The sequence below is a fragment of the Sitophilus oryzae genome, unplaced genomic scaffold, assembly GCF_002938485.1.
Source record: "Sitophilus oryzae breed Bouriz unplaced genomic scaffold, Soryzae_2.0 scaffold_1496_pilon_pilon, whole genome shotgun sequence".
Lineage (NCBI taxonomy): Eukaryota > Metazoa > Arthropoda > Insecta > Coleoptera > Curculionidae > Sitophilus > Sitophilus oryzae.
In genome coordinates, this window is record NW_022146165.1 from 419,060 (window position 1) to 438,471 (window position 19,412).

The window sequence follows — 19,412 nt, forward strand, 5'->3', positions numbered from 1 at the left end:
TAGGGGTGGTATACAGGGTGTCCCAGGCTGAGCGTGAATTAGAAGTTTCTAGAGAGCTACAATATCTAGATCGGAGATTTTTTGCGTATCATTGTTTTTCAACGATAATATATCGATTAAAAATATTTACAATATGGCAGCACTTCCGGAAACACCGGAAGTTGACAACAACTTTCTTATTTTAAATGGATGCCCCCATTTTTATGACATACATACTTAAATTCTCTGTAAAATTTTATGATTTTTGATATTAAACACTCTATATCTAACATTATCCGTTTTTGAGAAAAAAAAAATATTTAAAATGTAGGGATAAAAAAAACTGCCTGTCAAAAATATATGTATAGCCTAAAAATCAAATTTAGTGATTACCACAGCCACTGTACCATAAAGAGAAGACATGTGGCTACCTATTTCAAAAATGAAATTGTTCGAATGTCATATAATAATGGCCGCAGATGTCACGGAATTGAGCCATTAAAAAATTATCATAAATCATTTTTTTTCCTCCTCTATCGATCTCGTTGTAAAACAATGATGTGCAAAAAATCTCTGATATAGATATTGTGGTTCTCTAGAATCTTCTAATGCACGCTCAGCCTAGGACACCCTGTATATCGACCCCACGAACACGTTTTGTTCTTAACAAAAGATGTTGAAAAAATCGGTATAATTTCTTAATCTCTGATATTACCATGGTTATGGCTTACTCTATGGTTACGGCACTAAAAGGGATGCAAATACAGAAAAAATCCGATGGCCCTCAAATTAATTCAAAAATAAATATTTTTTTTTAATTTTCAAACTTGAATAACTCCGTTATTTTGCCTCGTAGATCTCGATAAAAGAAACATATTTTCTCTTAACCGTTTTGCGTATAAGTCCAAAATAACCGAGTTAAATTAAAAAATTGTGTTTTTTAACTATGAACTATAAAAAAATTTCAAAATTCCAAAATGTTTTTCAAAAAATTCCAAATTTTTGTAATGTTTAAAAAACCTCATAGACCTGTTTCTGGGATCGAAATATGCTACCCCTAAAAATATTTGCACTTATTTAAGACTCACTCTGTATAATTGGTTTGCGATTGATTTTTTTTATCTATTCAATACAATAAATGATCTGAATGTTGTTACATAACTAGAAAGTATCATGTCATTGAATTAACAATAATTATTACATTTAGAGTTCAAAACAAAATTTCTTTTAGACTCCCAATTTATTTAAGTTACGATACCTGTTTAATATTGTATAAAAAATGCAGTTCATTGACTGTTACCAAGTATTAAAAAATACTAATTCTATGTAAAATATTTGATAAATATTTAAAATAAGCGCGCACTATACAAATAATGAGAAATGAATGTGAATCTAACGTTCTTTGTTATTGACAAAATGGTGAAGGAGAATAATATATAGATATTTTGTAATTTTGTACTGCCGTATTTTGGTTAACTTCGACCATTGAATATTTTGATATATACCGTGTGATTCTAGTATAGTGATTTATAATACTATTAGTATCATTGAAAAAAATGTATTAAACATATTAAGGGTATTTTTAAACTATTACATTTAATTGTGAAATTGATTTATATACAGGGTGGTCCGAACTGTATTCCGGAAACTTCGTCAGTATATTGTGCAGATAAAAATAAGTAAAAAAGTTCGTATAAATGTATGTCCTAAAATGCATAGTTTCAGAGATACAGGGTGTTGAAGTTTCATTTTTATTTAATTTTTTTCTAAATAATTTCGGAAATAACGTCAATATTTGGATGAAAATTGATGTCTGGGAGTTTTTTGACAGGAGAATTTGATTTTGATGTCAATATGACTTCTACTAGTAGAGGGCACCACCTAGTGTGTTTTAACTGTTTTGAAGCGTAATAACTTTTTGTCCGTACCTGTATAAAACTACCGAGCAAAGAAATATACACCTCTGTGATTTTTTACGTAAATAATATGTCTTTGTAAAAATCGCTACGAGGAACCGTTCTTAAGATATTTAGAATGGAAATAGTAAATACATGTCATTATTGACGAAAAATAAACACGTTGAGTAGATAGTTATTTCACTGAAATACCTAAAAAATTTGGGAAATTTTTATCTTTTTAAATTAATGATAAATTTTTCTGCAAATAATGATGATAAAACAATATCTGTTGAACATTTGGCACAAAAACATTTCAAATATATGATTTGATGTCAATGATGACAGGTATTGATAATTTCTATTCCAAATATTTTTTACTCAGTAGTATTATACAGGTATAGACGAAAAGTTATTACTCTTCAAACCAGTTAAAAAATATGTAGGTGGCGCCCTCAAAATCAAATTTGTCATACCAAGAAACTCCCAGATACCAATTTTCATCCAAATATTGATGTTACTTCAGAAGTTATTTGGAAAACATCGAAATAAAAATGAATCTTCTACACCCTGTATCTCCGAAACTAAGCCATTTTAGGACATACATTTATATAAACTTTTTTATTTATTTTTATCAGCAGAATATGCTGCCGGAGTTTCCGGAATACAGTTCGGACCACCCTTGCAAAAAACGAAGTTTTGATTTACCCCAGTATAAACCCACCTAACCGAAATATATAAGCCATGTATATATATTATATTAGTCATAACATCCAATCTACGACTTATTTTACTTAAATTTAATTACAATCCTTAAAGCAATTGGAGTAAAATTTTTATTAAGCCATTAAAATAAATTACAGGCTAGTTGCAGCCATATTAAATTTTGAAAAATCAAAATCAAATAGCAAAGAAGTATCGATCTAGTAATAATAGCCTGTAGGTAGTTTTTTTCATTTAACATTAAAAAAAATAATGAAAGAGCATAGTTTATTTTTAAACTGATATAAAATTGTAAATATTCCGGGCTTTTATTGTATTTCAGTTATTGAATAATAAAAATTTTTAAAGCGGTTTTCTACTAGCATAAAATATTAAAAGTTACGTTTTTCCAATGACTAAAGAATACAAGGACATTTAACGCCCATATACGGGCTGCAGCAGAATTTGTGATATTAGACGCCATTTTTTTGGAAGTAACGAATGAGTCATCAGCGACAATTTTAGCGATTTTTAATAGTTTGTGTGTAGTGAACTTTGTATAAAATTTATTACAATGGTGATTAGTTGTTCAGCTTTCAAGTGTAAAAGACGCAGCCATAAGACAGAGCCAAGACTTACGTTTCATAGGTAAATAAACAGCCCACTCCACCTTTTTAGAGTTTTTTTTTTAATTTGAAATCGATAATTATTTTTCTGATATTATAAAAAAGAAAAAGGAAAAGCCCGCACCTGAAACTATCGAGAACCAACTTGTTCCTGGCGTACCTAAACCAAAGGAAGAATGTATGTACCTACTTGATATTATGTGCTATACGTCGATACTAGTTTTATACCTTTTGTTAACATTTTAATACGTTTCTTTTTTTTGTAATTAATTAGTATGATATCGCTGCATACAATAGGCGTAGTCAAAACATTTATCAAAAATATAAATATCTCTTCAAGCAAAAATATGTGCCACGGCACTGTTTGGAAGTATGGTAACAGTTTGATCTCGGGTGTTATTAGTCCTTGTATTCTTTAGTCATTGCGTTTTCCATTACCTGAGCTATTTTGAGATCGTTCTGTTTTAAACTAGCAATTTTCTCGTCGACGGGATTGGGTTTTGGATCTCTTTTCCTCGGTCTCATCAAATGGCGCTCCTTAACTTTGTATTCGAGTGTGGAATGAGGAACTCCATAATAACTTCCCGCCCTATGAACTGACATTTCTCCTCTTTGCACGGCTCTGACCGCTTCCACTAAACTGTCTCGGTCATAGTTTCTGTATTTTCCACGTTTAGGTCTAGTTCCTGAAATTAAATGTTAAAATCTTAATACCATATCGGAATCTATATGTTTATTAGCCAGAAGAACTATTTTTTAGCATTAATTTTTGAAGTGTTTTGACGCGAGGCGTCACGCCAACGTCGCCAAGCGTCACAAAAATGGTAACGATTTTAGAGCGTCGTAACCCTGGCCCTATATGAGCTAGGGGGCTGAAACTCGTAATGTAGATGTGGCTCGAAGAATAAGAGCTTACTCAGGAGAACTTAGCTATATATGCTCAGTCAGGCAGCATTTAAGGCGCTTAGAAGTACAGAAAACAAAGCTCAAAGGTATAGTTTACACTTGCCTGGGTATGCCTGGCCGAATTTATGATTTTGGCAAAAAGTAACAGAATTAACTTATTCTATGCATCAGGCCACAACGGTATCCACAATAAAATAGCCGACGAACCAGCAAGGCAAGGCTCATCGGAAATCTATCTTAGTCCAGAACCAGTATTGGGAATACATAGATGTGTGGCCTGTCAGGTAATAAAACTCTGAATCATGGAGAAGTAGATAGTCCGCTGCAGAAACAGACAGGCATAGGCATAGCACTTTCATCTAATGATCTAATTCTGAAAGCACAAATGAACTGCCAAAGATCAGCAGTTCTCTAATAGCTAAAAACTAACAAAAAACCCTTTGATATTCTAAATCAGTCATAAAACTATTATGAATGAGATGAAAAAGCAGAGAATATCCTATCGACATATAGATAAAAAACAAAACAAAGAAATATTATCTGCACAATTTCAAATCGTCAGATTGTAGTTTAACTTGACTCATACACTAGTAGTCTTTTGCAAGCTATAAAACTGACTTTTGTAGGAAATCTCAAGATTATCTACTTCCTAAAGATTAATTTGAACATAAATTTGATTCTTAACAGTTAAGGCTTATATAGATGGGGAAATTGTTTTTAATGTTTTCTATGTACTTATACAGGGTGCTTTGTATATATAAAGTCGGGGTACGAGCATTGGTATCTCGGTAAACAAAATAGATACGAACATAGTTAAATTGGGGCAAAGTTGCGCCTTGGGAGTTTCACCAAGATGTCATAAAAAAAGTTTTAAAAATTCCAAGGATTGCTGAGTTATTTGGAAAAGCCGGGTTTCTTTTGAAAATCAATTTAATTTTTCTCTGTCGTTACTTTTTATAAAATCGAAAAACTAATTGCACATTCATATAGCCACTTTATCACGGCTACCTGCTAATATTGTTGGATTTTCAAATTAGCTGATAATTTGAGAGGTACATAGGCGAACTTAATTTTTTAAATCCGGATCTGCAGTTCTTATTTATGATTTTGAAAAAATTCGGTCTCCTGAATACAATGATATGCTACATTTATTTTTTTTTGTTTCGGGCATTTAAACACAATTTATTTAAACTAATTTCAAGTCATGCTCTGTTTTTTTTATATTTATCTATTTATCGTCACAATGATGAGCTTTAAAACTTAACAATGACGTGCGGTAAAATATTGAATACGAAAAATAAAATACAATAAAGTAATAAAAAATAAGTAATATAAATAAAATATAATATAAACAATCAAATAATTTCCCCGAAAGATGGACTGGAAATGGTGGAGCAGTATAATGACCAGCGAGGTTCCTGGACCTGTCGCCAAGGGAGCGGGGCATTACTTGACGTCATTTGTAAAAGTGAAATCAATACATCTCAACTCAACATTTACAACAAATAGTATAAAATGCATTCGGAAGTATAAGAAGAATATCTGTTAAAAGGGCTATACATAAAATTAAACGAAAAATAAATTTGTACAACAGGGAGGGTGGTAATCCTTTCGAACCTATAGAACATTAGAAACTAGTATGTAGAAGTTGATTTATTTATAATAATTACGATTAATATTATGCATAATATTAGATCGTACATTGAGATTTCAAATTCATAATACAAAGAGTTAAAAATGATATCTTTAAAATGCCGAACTGGATATTATTTATTTGAATTTGTTAACTGGCTCGATTTTCCTTATTCAATGCTAATTAACGCTCATCAAAATTGTTGCTATACTGATGAATATAATCAGGTTAAATAATTTTAAAACAAGAGTCGGATTTGAAATTATTTTAAATAACAATTAAAGTAAATAAATAACAATCAAGTTTTATTGCTGTTAAAGTACCCAAAACAAAACAAAAAATAAAGTGTGGTATATCGTTGTAGTGGGGAGACGGAATTCTTTCAGAACCTGAAATAAAAAATGCAGGTCCGTATTTTAAAAACTAAGTTGGGATATGTATCTTAGAAACTATTAGTAAATTTGATTGCTAATGAGGAATCTAAAAACACTATCAGATAGCCCTGATAAAGTGGCTATAAGAATGTACAATTAGGTTTTCGATCTTCTAAAAAATAACGACAGAAAAAAATAAAATTTATTTTCAAAAAAATCTTTTTTTTTCAAAGAACTCAGCAAACCTTGAAAATTCTAAAACTTTTTTGATGGCATCTTGATGAACATCCCAAGGTGCAACTTTGCCTCAATTTAACCATCTTCGTATCTATTACGGCTTCTGAGGTACCAATGCTCGTACCTTAAATTTGTAGCACCCTGTATATAGTATAATACATAATAAATTATGCAATTAAGTGTCTACTCACCTTTACCCCCAGTTGGTTGTCCACCAGGCCCTGGAGGCTTCGTCTGGTGTGGCGGGGGTGGATGTGATGGCGGTTGCTGGTAAGATCTACTGGCCTCTTGCTGAACTTTTATAACGGACGGCAGCCCGCTTAGGGGTGGCGTAAATCCGCCCCTCTTAAAATCGATGTCCATGGACATGGGCGGCGGTCGTCGTACCGGCGGATGGTCCAAATTCTGCTGGAACTTTTGGCTTATGCTGTGTGAGATGACATCCTTTATGAGCAGTCCTTTGCCCGGCAGGATGGGAGGGGAGTTGGATTCACTGGCTGTGGTGAGGGGGGGCGACACCAGTCGGTTTGAACTTTCCAGGGAGTTGGTGCGGAAAATGTCGCAGCCGTTTTTGCTCGACGTCGGCTTAAAGGACGGAATTTTTAGTATCACATTCGAGGTGGATTCTTCTGTGTCTACGTCAGATGACTCCGATCGAGGTTTTTCGACCTAAAAAATGTTAATACCAAATTAACAAAATCATATAAATAAACATTTCTTATATTCTATTAACACAAAATATATTTGATATCAATTAAACTTTTAGTTACGTAATCGAGAGCGCGATTTTTAAATCCATTGTTGCCAACCATGAACACATTCGACGCCGTGTTGACTAACTGGAATTTAAATTTCACGCTGGGGATTCAGGTGGTAGCTCTGCTGTAAAAAATGCTAAGTTGCCGCATTTATTTATTCATTTCCTGACATTGTTATTCGTTTTGACACTTTAGTTTTGTATTACGAGTTTTTGGTTTAAATAAATAGTGTTGTGCTACCTTACGCTTAAAAATGTTTACTAGCAGATCTTGCAGTCCAACATTGTTCTTTTTAGAACCTCTTTTAGTGCAAAGTGTACAAGATAGCTTAATAGCCGTAAAAAATCTCATCGCAACTTTATTAGAATATTTTAAACGGGAAACCGGTAGTAATAGCCTTTTATGTCTCTTAAGTGCTGTTAAAAGGTGAGTTTTATTGATGTAAATAATAACTCTTTATATAATTATAATTAATTTATTTTGTTTCCTAAAATATTTCGATTAATAGAAAATATATAAAAGTGGGCAACGCTGTACCGGTCAAGCGTATAATCATGTTGTGACATAAAGTTTATTTGGTATGAACTGTATGTATTACCTCTCAATATACAGGGTTAGTCTTAAATACAAGTGCAAATATTTTCAGCGGTGGTACATTTAGACCACAAAAAAATCGTGCGCTTTCTGTTAAATTTTCCTGTATATTTTAGAAGACTATTAGAACTGCTTGGGTCATCGCAAATTTTCTCACGGTATAATTGATCTCTGATATCACCATGGTATCATGATATCACCATGGTTACGGCACTAAAAGGGATGCAAATACAGAAAACATCCGGTAACTCTCATTTTTTTTAAAACAATTTTTTTTAATATTCAAAGTTAAATAACTTGGTTAGTTTGGAAATTGTTGGACTTATTTGTGTGAAAAATGGTAACGATAAAATGTTTCTTTTATCGAGATCTACCAGCCTTGAAATTGTTTGCACTTATTTAAGACTCACCCTGTATAAAGTGTTAAATGTGCGGCACAGTGGGTAGACTTTCTCATTAAATATATCTTGTCTCTTATTTACCCAGGTTTTAACTTTTTTATTTCTTGAGTCTATAAAATTCTCTCATATCTTCTTATAGTCTCATGCTTTGTACAGGGTGGGTCAAATTTGACGCTTTTAAATGGAAACACCCTTTTCTATAGGAGATAGACGATCTGTGTCTGGAGCTCAATTTTCATCAAAAATATGATGGTGAAAACCGCACATCAATATCTGTTACCGTTTCGGAGTTACAGGGTGTTTTTCAAAAATGTGCATTTTCAACAAATCGCTGTAACTTTCTTGCTATGGAAAATTTTGTATTTCTATGAAAACATATCCAAAGCAACTTTTTACGCAGAATTTAATGGTTTAAGTATAATTTTTTTAAAATTAACAATTTAAGAGTTATCAGTAGAAAAATTGATTTTTTATTTGGGACACCCTCTATATTTTTAATTAACTGAAAAGTGTTTAAAATTACCTTTCCAAAAATATAGCATACTTGATACTTTGTTATAATCCCCTTCGAAATACAGAATTTTTTAAAGTTCGCCACTTTTAACTAGTAGGCTTTGGACCTTTTTTTTAACTAGTAGGTAATGGAACTCGAAAACATATTTTTCCAGCAAGACGGCGCGCCGCCTCTGAACGCTGAAGTTATCAGCCAATTTTTGCAGCCAATTACAAGAATAATTGAACAGCTAACCAAGATCCCAGCCGTTGGCCGTCGAGGCCCCCTGACTTAGTGCCCATGGATCTAATCCTATGGATATATTTGCGGAAGAATAAAGGTTCCTTATTCTTCGGTATAATCTAGACAAGAATTAGAAATACTTAGCAGTTATGAGAGGGTATCTTTCACCCCTACTGAGTTAATGAATTCCGCGAGAAATGTTCAAAAACTGCCCCGTCTGTCCATAACAGAAGACGGTCGATATGTCGAACACCTGTAGCAAAATCTGTGTGTTGATATTGGTTAAATATCTTTTAAATTGTTATAAAAGTTTGCATCTCTCATAGCAAATATTATTTTCGTTTTAGTTAATGCTCACAGCTATAATTTTTTTGCATTACAGCCGGTGCCGTTCAAAGCCTACTTATTTAAAACGGGCGAATTTTTATATACTCTATATCTCGAAGAGGAATCGAGCAAAATATCAAGTGTGTTATATTTTTGGAAAGGCAATTTTAAATTCTTTTCAATAAATTAAAAATATAGAGGGTGTCCCATATAAAAAATCAAATTTTCTGTTGATAATTCATAAATTATTAATTTTAAAAAAATTATACTTAAACCATTAAATTCTACGTAAAAAGGTGCTTTGGAAATGTTTTCATAAAAATACAAAATTTTCCATAGCAAAAAAGTTACAGCGATTTGTTAAAAATGCATATTTTTGAAAACACCCCGTAACTCCGAAACGGTAACAGATATCGATATGCGGTTTTCACCATCATTTTTTTTGGACAAAAATTGAGCTCCAGACACCGATATTAGTTTTCGTCTATCTCCTATAGAAAAGGGTGTTTCCATTTAAAAGCGTCAAATTTGACCCACCCTGTACAGGGCTTAGGTAACCTACTTGTGATGTAAGTTATCAGTTCTTCACAAGTACGTATCAACATGACCTTTCTTTTTAAAAGTTAGATTAAAATTTTGTAAAATATGTCATAATAGTGGTAAAAATAGGGTTTAACTATATACAAGGTGAGTCTTAAATAAGTGCAAATATTTTTAGGGGTAGTATATATTTCGACCCCAGATTATTATAAACACGATTATGAGTTTCTTTTTGCGAAAAGAAAATTTTAAAGTTTTTGAAGAAATTTTTGTTTTTTTTTTATTTTTTAGTTGAGAAACATAATTTTTTGATAATATGGCAACATAGGTAGTAGACTAAATTTACAAAGAAAACACAAAAAAAATCCAGTAAGCACTGGATCTGGAGAACCTCAAAATATTAGCAAAACATATTTTTTTAAGCAAAAAATCTTTTGAGGCTTTTGAAAAGGATAGTACTGGAGATGTAATGTAGAGGTCAGAATAGGACCACAATAGATCTGAAAATGCTGCAATTGAACAGGCTGATCAGGCCACCTCAAAAATCTAATCTAATCTAATTTAGAAAACCTTTTACCTCTATACATTTTTATCTACATAGTGTAAAAAGAAGAAAAAAAAACAATAATAAAAATATACTGATTCAGTTTCAGAAATTTACCTTTGTGATAACTGAGTTTGACGGGCTAGGCCTCGTAAGCCTTTCAGCTTCGCCGTTGTTATTTTGCATTTTGACGTGGTCTTCACTCAGTCTTTTCGCAAATTCAGGAATCTGATTGGGCATAGTCCCGTCCGATTGTTTCTGATTGGTTAGTAAGTTCTGAGGTGCAAGAAGGGCCTGGAAATAAACCTACATTAAAAAGTACAAGTACATAAATTTCAAACAGTCAATTATCATTGCTACTCTATTAAAAAGTTGGGATGATCAATTAAGTTTAAATTTTACCATACCATCGAAAAAAAAACGACGCCAAAAACAGCTGGGGAATGACAATCGATCATAACTTTGGCGAGGTCAAGCCCTGTACGTCATTTACTTGGCCTGAACTCTTATTTATTTTTTAATGGCGCTTACTGCCAGTTGGCCTTAAGAAAATTGTAATTTATTTATATATTGAGTAAAAATGATTTTTAATTGGTATAGTAAATTCGAGAAAAATATATTTTTTGGAAATAGATGTGCATTTCTGGAAACCTACTATCCGTTTTGAACCTCTCTATAATTAGTATTAATTTTTGAAGTTTTATGTCAATTTTTAATAAGTGACGTGTAAAGATTGGCCTCGGCCAAATTATTATCGATCATCATTCCCCAACCGTCATTGACGCCGTTTTTTTTATCATACGGTATAAACTAGGACTAAAGACTGAGCGGAAATATAAATGAAGACGATGTGAAATGGCTGAAATAAAAAAAAGTAAGGCGAGAATGATTATTAATATGTTGTTAAAACTTCTTTAAGCCCATATTTGGTTGTGAAGCCATTCAAAATATATGCATATATTATACCGGGTGCGTCTCAAAAGTGGCTCACCCCTATAACTTTTTTAATTTTTAAAATAAAACAACGATATTTGGTATGTTAGTATATGACATAAATTGGGATTGATTGACGTATTCAATTGTTTTCGGTCACTTCCGGTTTCACCGGAAACGACTAAAACTTTTGATTTTTAAATGACACCCTGGGAATTTTTTTACTTTATTCGATAGAAAATTACACTCTGAATCGAATGACATATCATATGTCAACTTTTGACATTTTGGCATATGGTTTATTTGAAATTGTAACATGCGGTTCATAACGACAATTTAACTCAAAATACCAAGTGTGTGGTATCAAATTATTCGTAAAAAAATGCTTTTTCTAAATATGCTAATGAGCCACCCTCGTTCTATTTGAAAAAATTGAGATATGATTAAAAATACGATTTGGGCATCTTTTAACCGGCCAGAACAAGGTACTAAAAACATTAGACGATCAAATCTATTTTTCCAAGGCTCCTTGATTAAAAATTAGTGTTTTTAAAAGCCATGAAACTCTAGATTGAAATTTAAAATAGAATTTGTTTTTGAGTGACTACGTCAAAAATTGACATATGATATGTCATTCGATTCAGAGTGTCATTTTCTATCGAATAAAGTAAAAAAATACCGAGGGTGCCATTTAAAAATCAAAAATTGTAGTTATTTCCGGTGAAACAGGAAGTGACCGAAAAGAATTGAATACGTCAATCAATCCTAATTTATGTCATATACTAATATACCAAATCTCGTTTTTTTATCTGCAAAAATAAAAATGTTATAGAGGTGAGCCACTTTTGAGACGCACCCGGTATAGTAATATGGTCTTTTTGGGCAAATAAAATCAGAATAATAATAGAAAACAGGAAATGTTCTGTCTAAGAATCAATGATGATCCCTAACAAAATTATATCTAAACATCTTTAAACTTTTTTATTTATTGAAATTATTTCTATAAATCTGATGCAGTTTAAAAAGTAGCAGATATTTGTCAGATATTTGTCTAGATATATTGTTATAATATCTTTAATTTGAAAAATATTAAAAATGTGTCTCTGTTCGTTTTCCTACTCTGTTTAATAATCTGAATAAGTTTTAAACATTTTCCTTAAAACTAAATGTTATGTAAATTTATATGTGGAAAAAATGATATTCTTACATTTCGTACCTGAAGGTACTGAATGATCTCACTCTGCGTGTCCTGACTCTCTTTCGCCTTTTGAAGGAATATCTTTAAGGCGTCGGGAGGATGATCCATGCCAGAAAACCGCAGGATATCGGCCATGGACAGGAGAGGCGCCTGAAACAACTTTGCCTAAATATTGACCAACAATTCTAAATTAGTAATAGAAAATAAAATTATGGTCTAGCAAAAATAAGAAATAGTACAATACGAAATATATAAAATACGAATACGCAATCGAAAGATATGAAAAAAAAATAAATGATATAAAGTTGGTTCTCTTGGTATAAATGTCAGGTAAAAGAAATATATTTTAAAAAGAAAGTATGTCCCGAAATATTAAAACAAAAAAAACCCTTGGGAAACACCCTTTTCTATAGGAAATTTCTATAAGTGACGAAAACTATCGGTATCTGATCTCATTTTTTATCAAAAACATGGTGGTAAAAACCGCACATCGATATCTGTTACCGTTTCGGAGTTATACGGGGTGTTTTTCAAAAATGTGCATTTTTAACAGATCGCTGTAACTTTTTTGCTACAGGAAATTTTGTATACTTGAAAAACATTTCGGAAACACCTTTTTACGTGGAATTTATTGATTTAAGTAATTTTTCTAAAATTAATAATTTAGAGTTATCAACAGAAAAATTGTTTTTTTTTGTTTGGGACACCCTGTATAGTTTTAATTAACTGAAAAGATCTTAAAATTACCTTTCCAAAAATATAACACACTTGATATTTTGTTATAGTCCGCTTCGAAATACAGAATTTTTAAAAGTTCGTCACTTTTAAGTAGTAGGCTTTAGCTCCTCATTGATGATCTGTCGTTAATGGAACTGGAAAACATATTTTTCCAACAAGACGAGGCACCCCCTCACAACGCTCGAAGGTATCAGCGGTTTTTTGCAGCCAGTTTCGAAAATAATTGAATAGCTAACCAAGGTCTCAGCCGGTTGACCGTCGTGGCTGCCGGACTTAGCGCCTATGGCTTTTTATCTTTGCGGAAGACTAAGGTTCTTGTTTTGAAACTGTGCCCGCAAAAAATAAACATGAATAGAAGTACTTAGCGGTTATGCGAGGGTATCTTTCACCTCGACTGATTTAATGAATTCCGTGAGAAATGTTCAGAAACAGTCCCATCTGTGCATAACAGAAGACGGTCGACATTTCGAACACCTCCTGTAGCAAAATCTCGTATCTTGGTTTGCTATTTATTATTATTGTTATTAGATATAGTTTAAGTGTGTTTTTGTAGTTAAATACAGTCTAAATTGTTATAAAATTCTGCATCTCCCATAGGCCAAATATTATTTTCGTTTTAATTACTGCTCACAGCTAGCATTTTTCTGCATTAGGGTGCGTTTATGTTGGAGCGGCGATAAACGATAAGAGCAGCGATAGTAGCGAAGTAAAGAATATTATTATATTAATTTATATGTAGGTGTTTATACTGGAGCAACGCGTCGAGACACGGTTGGCAGTTGAGCAACGATCAGAGCAGCGCTAATTCACTGCTTTTATCGTTTATCGCAGCTCCAACATAAGCGTACCCTTACGGCCGGCTCTGTTTAATGCATTTATTCAGCGTGGCTTATTCAAGTGGTATTTAAAAAAATCTATATCTCGAAGAGGAATCGAGCAAAATATATGTATAATAAAATGTGTTCCAAATAAAAAATCAAATTTTCTGTTGATAACTCCTAATTTATTAATTTAAAAAATATAAGTCTATATTTTTTATACCAAACCAAACCATTATATTCTCCGTAAAAAAGTGCTTTGGAAATATTTTCATCAAAAAATACAAAATTTTCCATAGCAAAAAAGTTAAAGCGATTTGTTAAAAATGCACATTTTTGAAAAACACCTTGTAACTTCGAAATGGTAACAGATATTGATGTGCGGATTTTACCATCATGTTTCTGATAAAAATTGAGCATCAGATTTAGAGATATTAGTTTTCGTCTATCTCCTATAGAAAAGCAGAGTTGGCAAGTTTTAGCGGTTTAAACCAGTGTTTTTAACCAGGCTTTAACCGTCCTGGTCAAAACTTGTTTTTTTTTTCTTAATCAGATTTTTCTTAATCAGATGTTTTATATTTAAATTAAAATTCAATTAATAATTTTGTAAAAATAAAACCAGATCAGGGCAAAAATCCATATAAATCACGTTGCATACAGGGTGTCATTGAAATGGTGTAACAAAAAATCGGGGGGTGATAGTACTCCTAAAAATAATAAAAAAAAGTTCCTATAAGTATAGGGCGGAAAATGCATATTAAGGGAGCTAGGGGCACTGAAAGGGTGAATTTAAAAAACGGTTGTTTTGAAATTGTAGGCTTAAAAAACGAGATGAAATTTCGAAAAAAAATCCTCTGCCATAAATTTTGACCCTAAATCAAATGGTGATACTGAAAAATTATTTGGAAAAGCGGAAAGGGTAGTTTTTGCAAGGGTAGTGGGTTGTTTCGTGAATAACTTCTTTGAGGTTATTTTTTTTGCAACGTGGGTTCACATGGTTTTTTGAAAACTACATACTTTTTTCTACAAAAAAGGTACTCTTGTTGAACATCGCCTAGAGGCGATGGTTTTCGAGAAAATTGAAGGTAAAGTGTTTGCTCTGATGGGTTACTGACTGGTTAATCAACATAAACTTATGAAGGTTATGGCGGTTCAGAAGTAACCAAGTAGTTATTAAATAATTAATTGGAAATCAAAATTTTATGATTTTTAAAACATCTTATTGCTTTAAAAACGAAATAAACTCTTTTGGTTTAAAAAAAAATTGGTTTACTCAGTGCCGATTAATACTGAAGAGCAACTACGGCAACGCATTATTGACTGTCCCAATCAAATTCGGACAACACCAAGAATATTCCACAGGGTACATAGATCGTGGAGAAAAAGATCAGATGTCTACGTTGAAATGAATGGTGGTCACTTTGAACATTTACTGTGAATGAATTAAGGAATTTATTATTTTAATAAAGAATTCTGGTAATTGGATTATTTCGTTTTTAAAGCAATAAGATGTTTTAGAAATCATGAAATTTTTATTTTTCAATTAATTATTTGATAACTACTTGGTTACTTTTTGAACCGCCAGAACTTTCATAAGTTTATGTTGATTAACCAGTTACCAACACAACCCATCAGAGCGAACTCTTTGTCTTCAATTTTCTTGAAAACCATCGCTCTAGGCGATGTGCAACAAGAGTATCTTTTTTGTAGGAAAAAGTATGTAGTTTTCAAAAAATGAACCCACGTTGCAAAAAAAAATAACCTCTAAAAGTTATTCACGAAACAACCCCCTACCCTTACAAACTTACCTACTACCCTTTCCGCTCACCATTTGATTTAGGGTCAAAATTTATGGCAGAGAATTTTTTTTCGAAATTTTATCTTGTTTTTTAAGCCTACAATTCACCCTTTCAGTGCCCCTAACTCCCTTAATATGCATTTTCCGTCCTATACTTATCGGTACTTTTTTTACTATTTTTAGGAGTACTATCACCCCCCGATTTTTTTTACACCATTTCAATGACACCCTGTATATAAATACCTATACCGGGTGCGTCTCAAAAGTGGCTGACCCCTATATAACTTTTTTATTTTTTAAGATAAAGAAAACGAGATTCGGTATGTCAGTTAGTCAAGTTAGCATTGATTGCCGTATTTAATTGTTTTTGGTCACGTCCTGTTTCACTGAAAATGACTACAACTTTTGATTTTTAAATGGTACCCTTGGTAAAAAAAATTCTACTTTATTCGATAAAAAATGACACTCTGAATAGAATGACATATCATGTCAACTTTTGACATTTTTGCTTAAAAAGAAATCGTATTTTAAATTTCAATCTAGAGTGCTTTGGCTGTGTTAAAAACACTAATTTTTCATCAAGGAGCCTTGGAAAAATAGAATTGATAGTCTGTTTTTCGTGTCTTGTCCTGGCTGAAAAATCGTATTTATAATCGTACTTTCATTTGAAATACGTAATGGTTTTGACCACTGGTTATAACGGTTAAAACTAGTTTTGCCAAGTGCTCTGGTCAAAATTAAAAAAGGTGTTTTTTTGCCAACCCTGCAGAAAAGGGTGTTGCCCTTTAATAATAATAATAATACTTTATTTTGCATGAATATCATTTACAACAAATGTAATTTACAAATAAATAATAATAATTAAAAAAAAACATGCAAAAATGAAACTGAAGACAATTAAAATTGGTTTAAATTCAGTTCCTGTCAGATCACGATATCAGCTAGTATAAATGTGTGTTATGTAGCTAAATTATTTTACCGTAACTTATCTACAAATATAAGTAAATTATATAGTAATCCTATGACTAAGAAAATTTAGTATGAAATTCAAAGAAATAAGCACAAAGAAAATTATTTTATACTAAAATAATTCTGAGGTAAATAAAAAACTAAAAGGAAAGAGAACTATACAGAAAATGTTTTTAAGTTTATTTTTAAATGCAGCACTCTGAAGGTTTATCATTTCTCCTGGTAAACAGATGTAGAGCTTCGAAATATTAAATGAGAAACATCTAGTGAACAATGCTGTTTTGTGAGGTGGTGGAGTAATAAGTCCCTTAAATCTAAGGTTTAAGTTGTGCACATCTGTTCTGAATTTTATTTTATTCACCAAATATGGAGGACACTTCTTAGAAATAACTTCATGAAATAAAACCAATAAATGCATCTTACGTCTGTTTTCCATATTCAACCACTTAGCTTCTTTTAACTTATGCGAAATGGGATCATATTTTCTTATACCATAAATAAAACGTAGGCAGCTTTTTTGAAGCTATTCTGTTAATGTCAATTTTTTCCAGACATGGTCCATATATAACATCACAGTAGTTGAAATGGGATAAGACAAGTACTTCAGCTAACTTTATCTTTAAAATTTCCGAAAGTAACTTTCGATGCGGATATAACATTTTTAAAGAGATGTAAGATCTTTTGATAGGTACATTGAGAGACATGTTCCTTAAAGCGAAGATTATAAAGAGTAAAGAAAAGATTTTTTTTTTCCTTAAAAGAGTCCAATTTGGCCCACCCTGTACTATTCGAAAGTATAGTGTGCAAACAATTAAGTCGATCCAGATATCATACAAAATAAAAATAACTATACCTGCAAGGCCTTTTCCACCTCCTTTTCTTCTTCGGCACCCGACAATTCCTTGTCGTCGTCCATCGTCTCGTCCTCGTCCAGTTTCAGCGGCGTCGTGGACAGATGGGACTCCCGTTCCCGTTCCAGGGCCAGTTTGTACACTTTGTTCCTCAAGGTGGACCGGGGGATGCCGTAAATGACCGCCGCCCTTCTCGTGCCCAGTTTGCCTGATTGGATGTCCCTGAGGGCGGCCTGCAGTTCGTCTTCCGTGTAGGTGCGACGGCCCGCCACGGTTGATATTCGGGGCTTGGCTCTGAAATCAGAACTAAATTTACGGAATGGAGTGAGTCCTTTTTGTTCAAAGTAGGTAATGAGATATATTTTGACATATAAGTTTAAAATTCTACAGGGTTGTTCATCACATAGGACACGGAGTTATTGTAGCTAAACGATTACATTTTTACAAATTGTAAGTTTTGGGTTAGGACTATTAGAGCTAAATATTTTTACAAGATACAGAGTGTCCCAAATAAATAAAAAATATCAAAGATATATTTTTTTAAATGGAACACCTTGTATATTATTACATTTTTAGTTTCTACGATTAAAATAAAGGTAAATTTCATTGAGATTTATCACACTTAAACCTTACGCGAGATCTTACCGTTTTTGAAATATTTTTAATTTTGTGAAATTGCATTAAAAATTTTAAGGCTTCATTTCTTCAAGGGTATCAAAGTTTTTAATACTAAATATTTACTGAAGTTTATTTATTGATCAGTTATTGTGTTGTAATAATAAAAATAATACTACCTCATACAGAGTGTCTAAAAATTTATTTTAAATAATTTCTAGCTTTAAACGGTAATAACTTGTTTAATTTAAATGGAACACCCTGTATATTTTAAGAGAACCAGATGCACAATTTAATTGTGTATCAAACTGAATTATACCATTTTTTACCTACCCCTTCAAGTTTTCGTAAAAAATGCATTTTCTTATAATTTAGACCTCAGTTATCAATATACCCATGGAATATTGACGTTTTAGATTGTTTTTAAACCAACGAATGTACAAAATGTACAGGTGCTAAAAACGATAACATTACTGGCCCATTTGTACACAAAAAGAAAACTATTTAAATCTTTATAAAAGAATATAATATTAATTAAATATGCCACCATTATTTCCGCCCAAATATTAATTAATTACATTCTTTATTGTGTTAGTTAATAAATTATTCTAAATAAATGTGGATTTAAATCAGAAATCAATATAATAATCTACATACTGTGTCGTCTCTACTGAAGTAACGATTTGCTCTAGAAAATTGCTTTTGTTACTAAAAGATAGCTAATTGGCTCTTCTAATAACTGTCGCCTGATTTTTTGTTTTTCATTTAATTAAAAATAAAAAGTACTTTTTTTCTTGATGTCGTGGCGGATGCGCCAGGCTTCAACCTAGTAAGTTATAAAAATAAACGTCTCTGTTCACATTAGTCAAAAAATGAAATAAAATATTTAAGGTGTTACTTTTTACCACACTGTCTAATACATATATAAAATTCAGTTTTTTAATATTTGGAGCAATTATTATTATTCAACGCAAACAGTCAATTCATGTAGTTTGAATACTGAAATCATATTAATTGGTTCTACTCTTTAACAAATATTTAAACAGTTTTTTTTAATGAAATAAACGAACTATATTGACAATATTAGTTACATTCTACATTGACAATATACTCTTTAAAAATTGTTATATCTTTAAAAATAATTTAAAATGTCAATATTCCATTGGTATATTTATAAATGAGTTCTAAATGAAAAGAAAATGCATTTTCTACGAAAACTTGAAGAGATAGGTAAAAAATG

General features: G+C 31.8%; 1 protein-coding gene across 7 annotated transcripts in view; it reads right to left on the minus strand.

Moving 5' to 3' along the window:
• LOC115877651 (mushroom body large-type Kenyon cell-specific protein 1) overlaps positions 1-19,412 on the minus strand; it is a 117,156-nt gene that overhangs the window by 14,392 nt on the left and 83,352 nt on the right. Inside the window, exons 4-8 of one of the 7 annotated variants that reach the window (XM_030893904.1) lie at positions 17,560-17,851; positions 12,393-12,533; positions 10,370-10,558; positions 6,544-7,021; positions 3,641-3,888 (exon numbers count right to left, since the gene is read on the minus strand). In XM_030893904.1, the coding sequence (XP_030749764.1) occupies positions 3,641-3,888; positions 6,544-7,021; positions 10,370-10,558; positions 12,393-12,533; positions 17,560-17,851 (1,348 nt within the window). Of the gene's footprint in view, positions 1-3,640; positions 3,889-6,543; positions 7,022-10,369; positions 10,559-12,392; positions 12,549-17,559; positions 17,864-19,412 lie in introns of all 7 variants that reach the window. The other 6 variants (XM_030893901.1, XM_030893902.1, XM_030893903.1 and 3 more) reach the window with 6 other exon arrangements.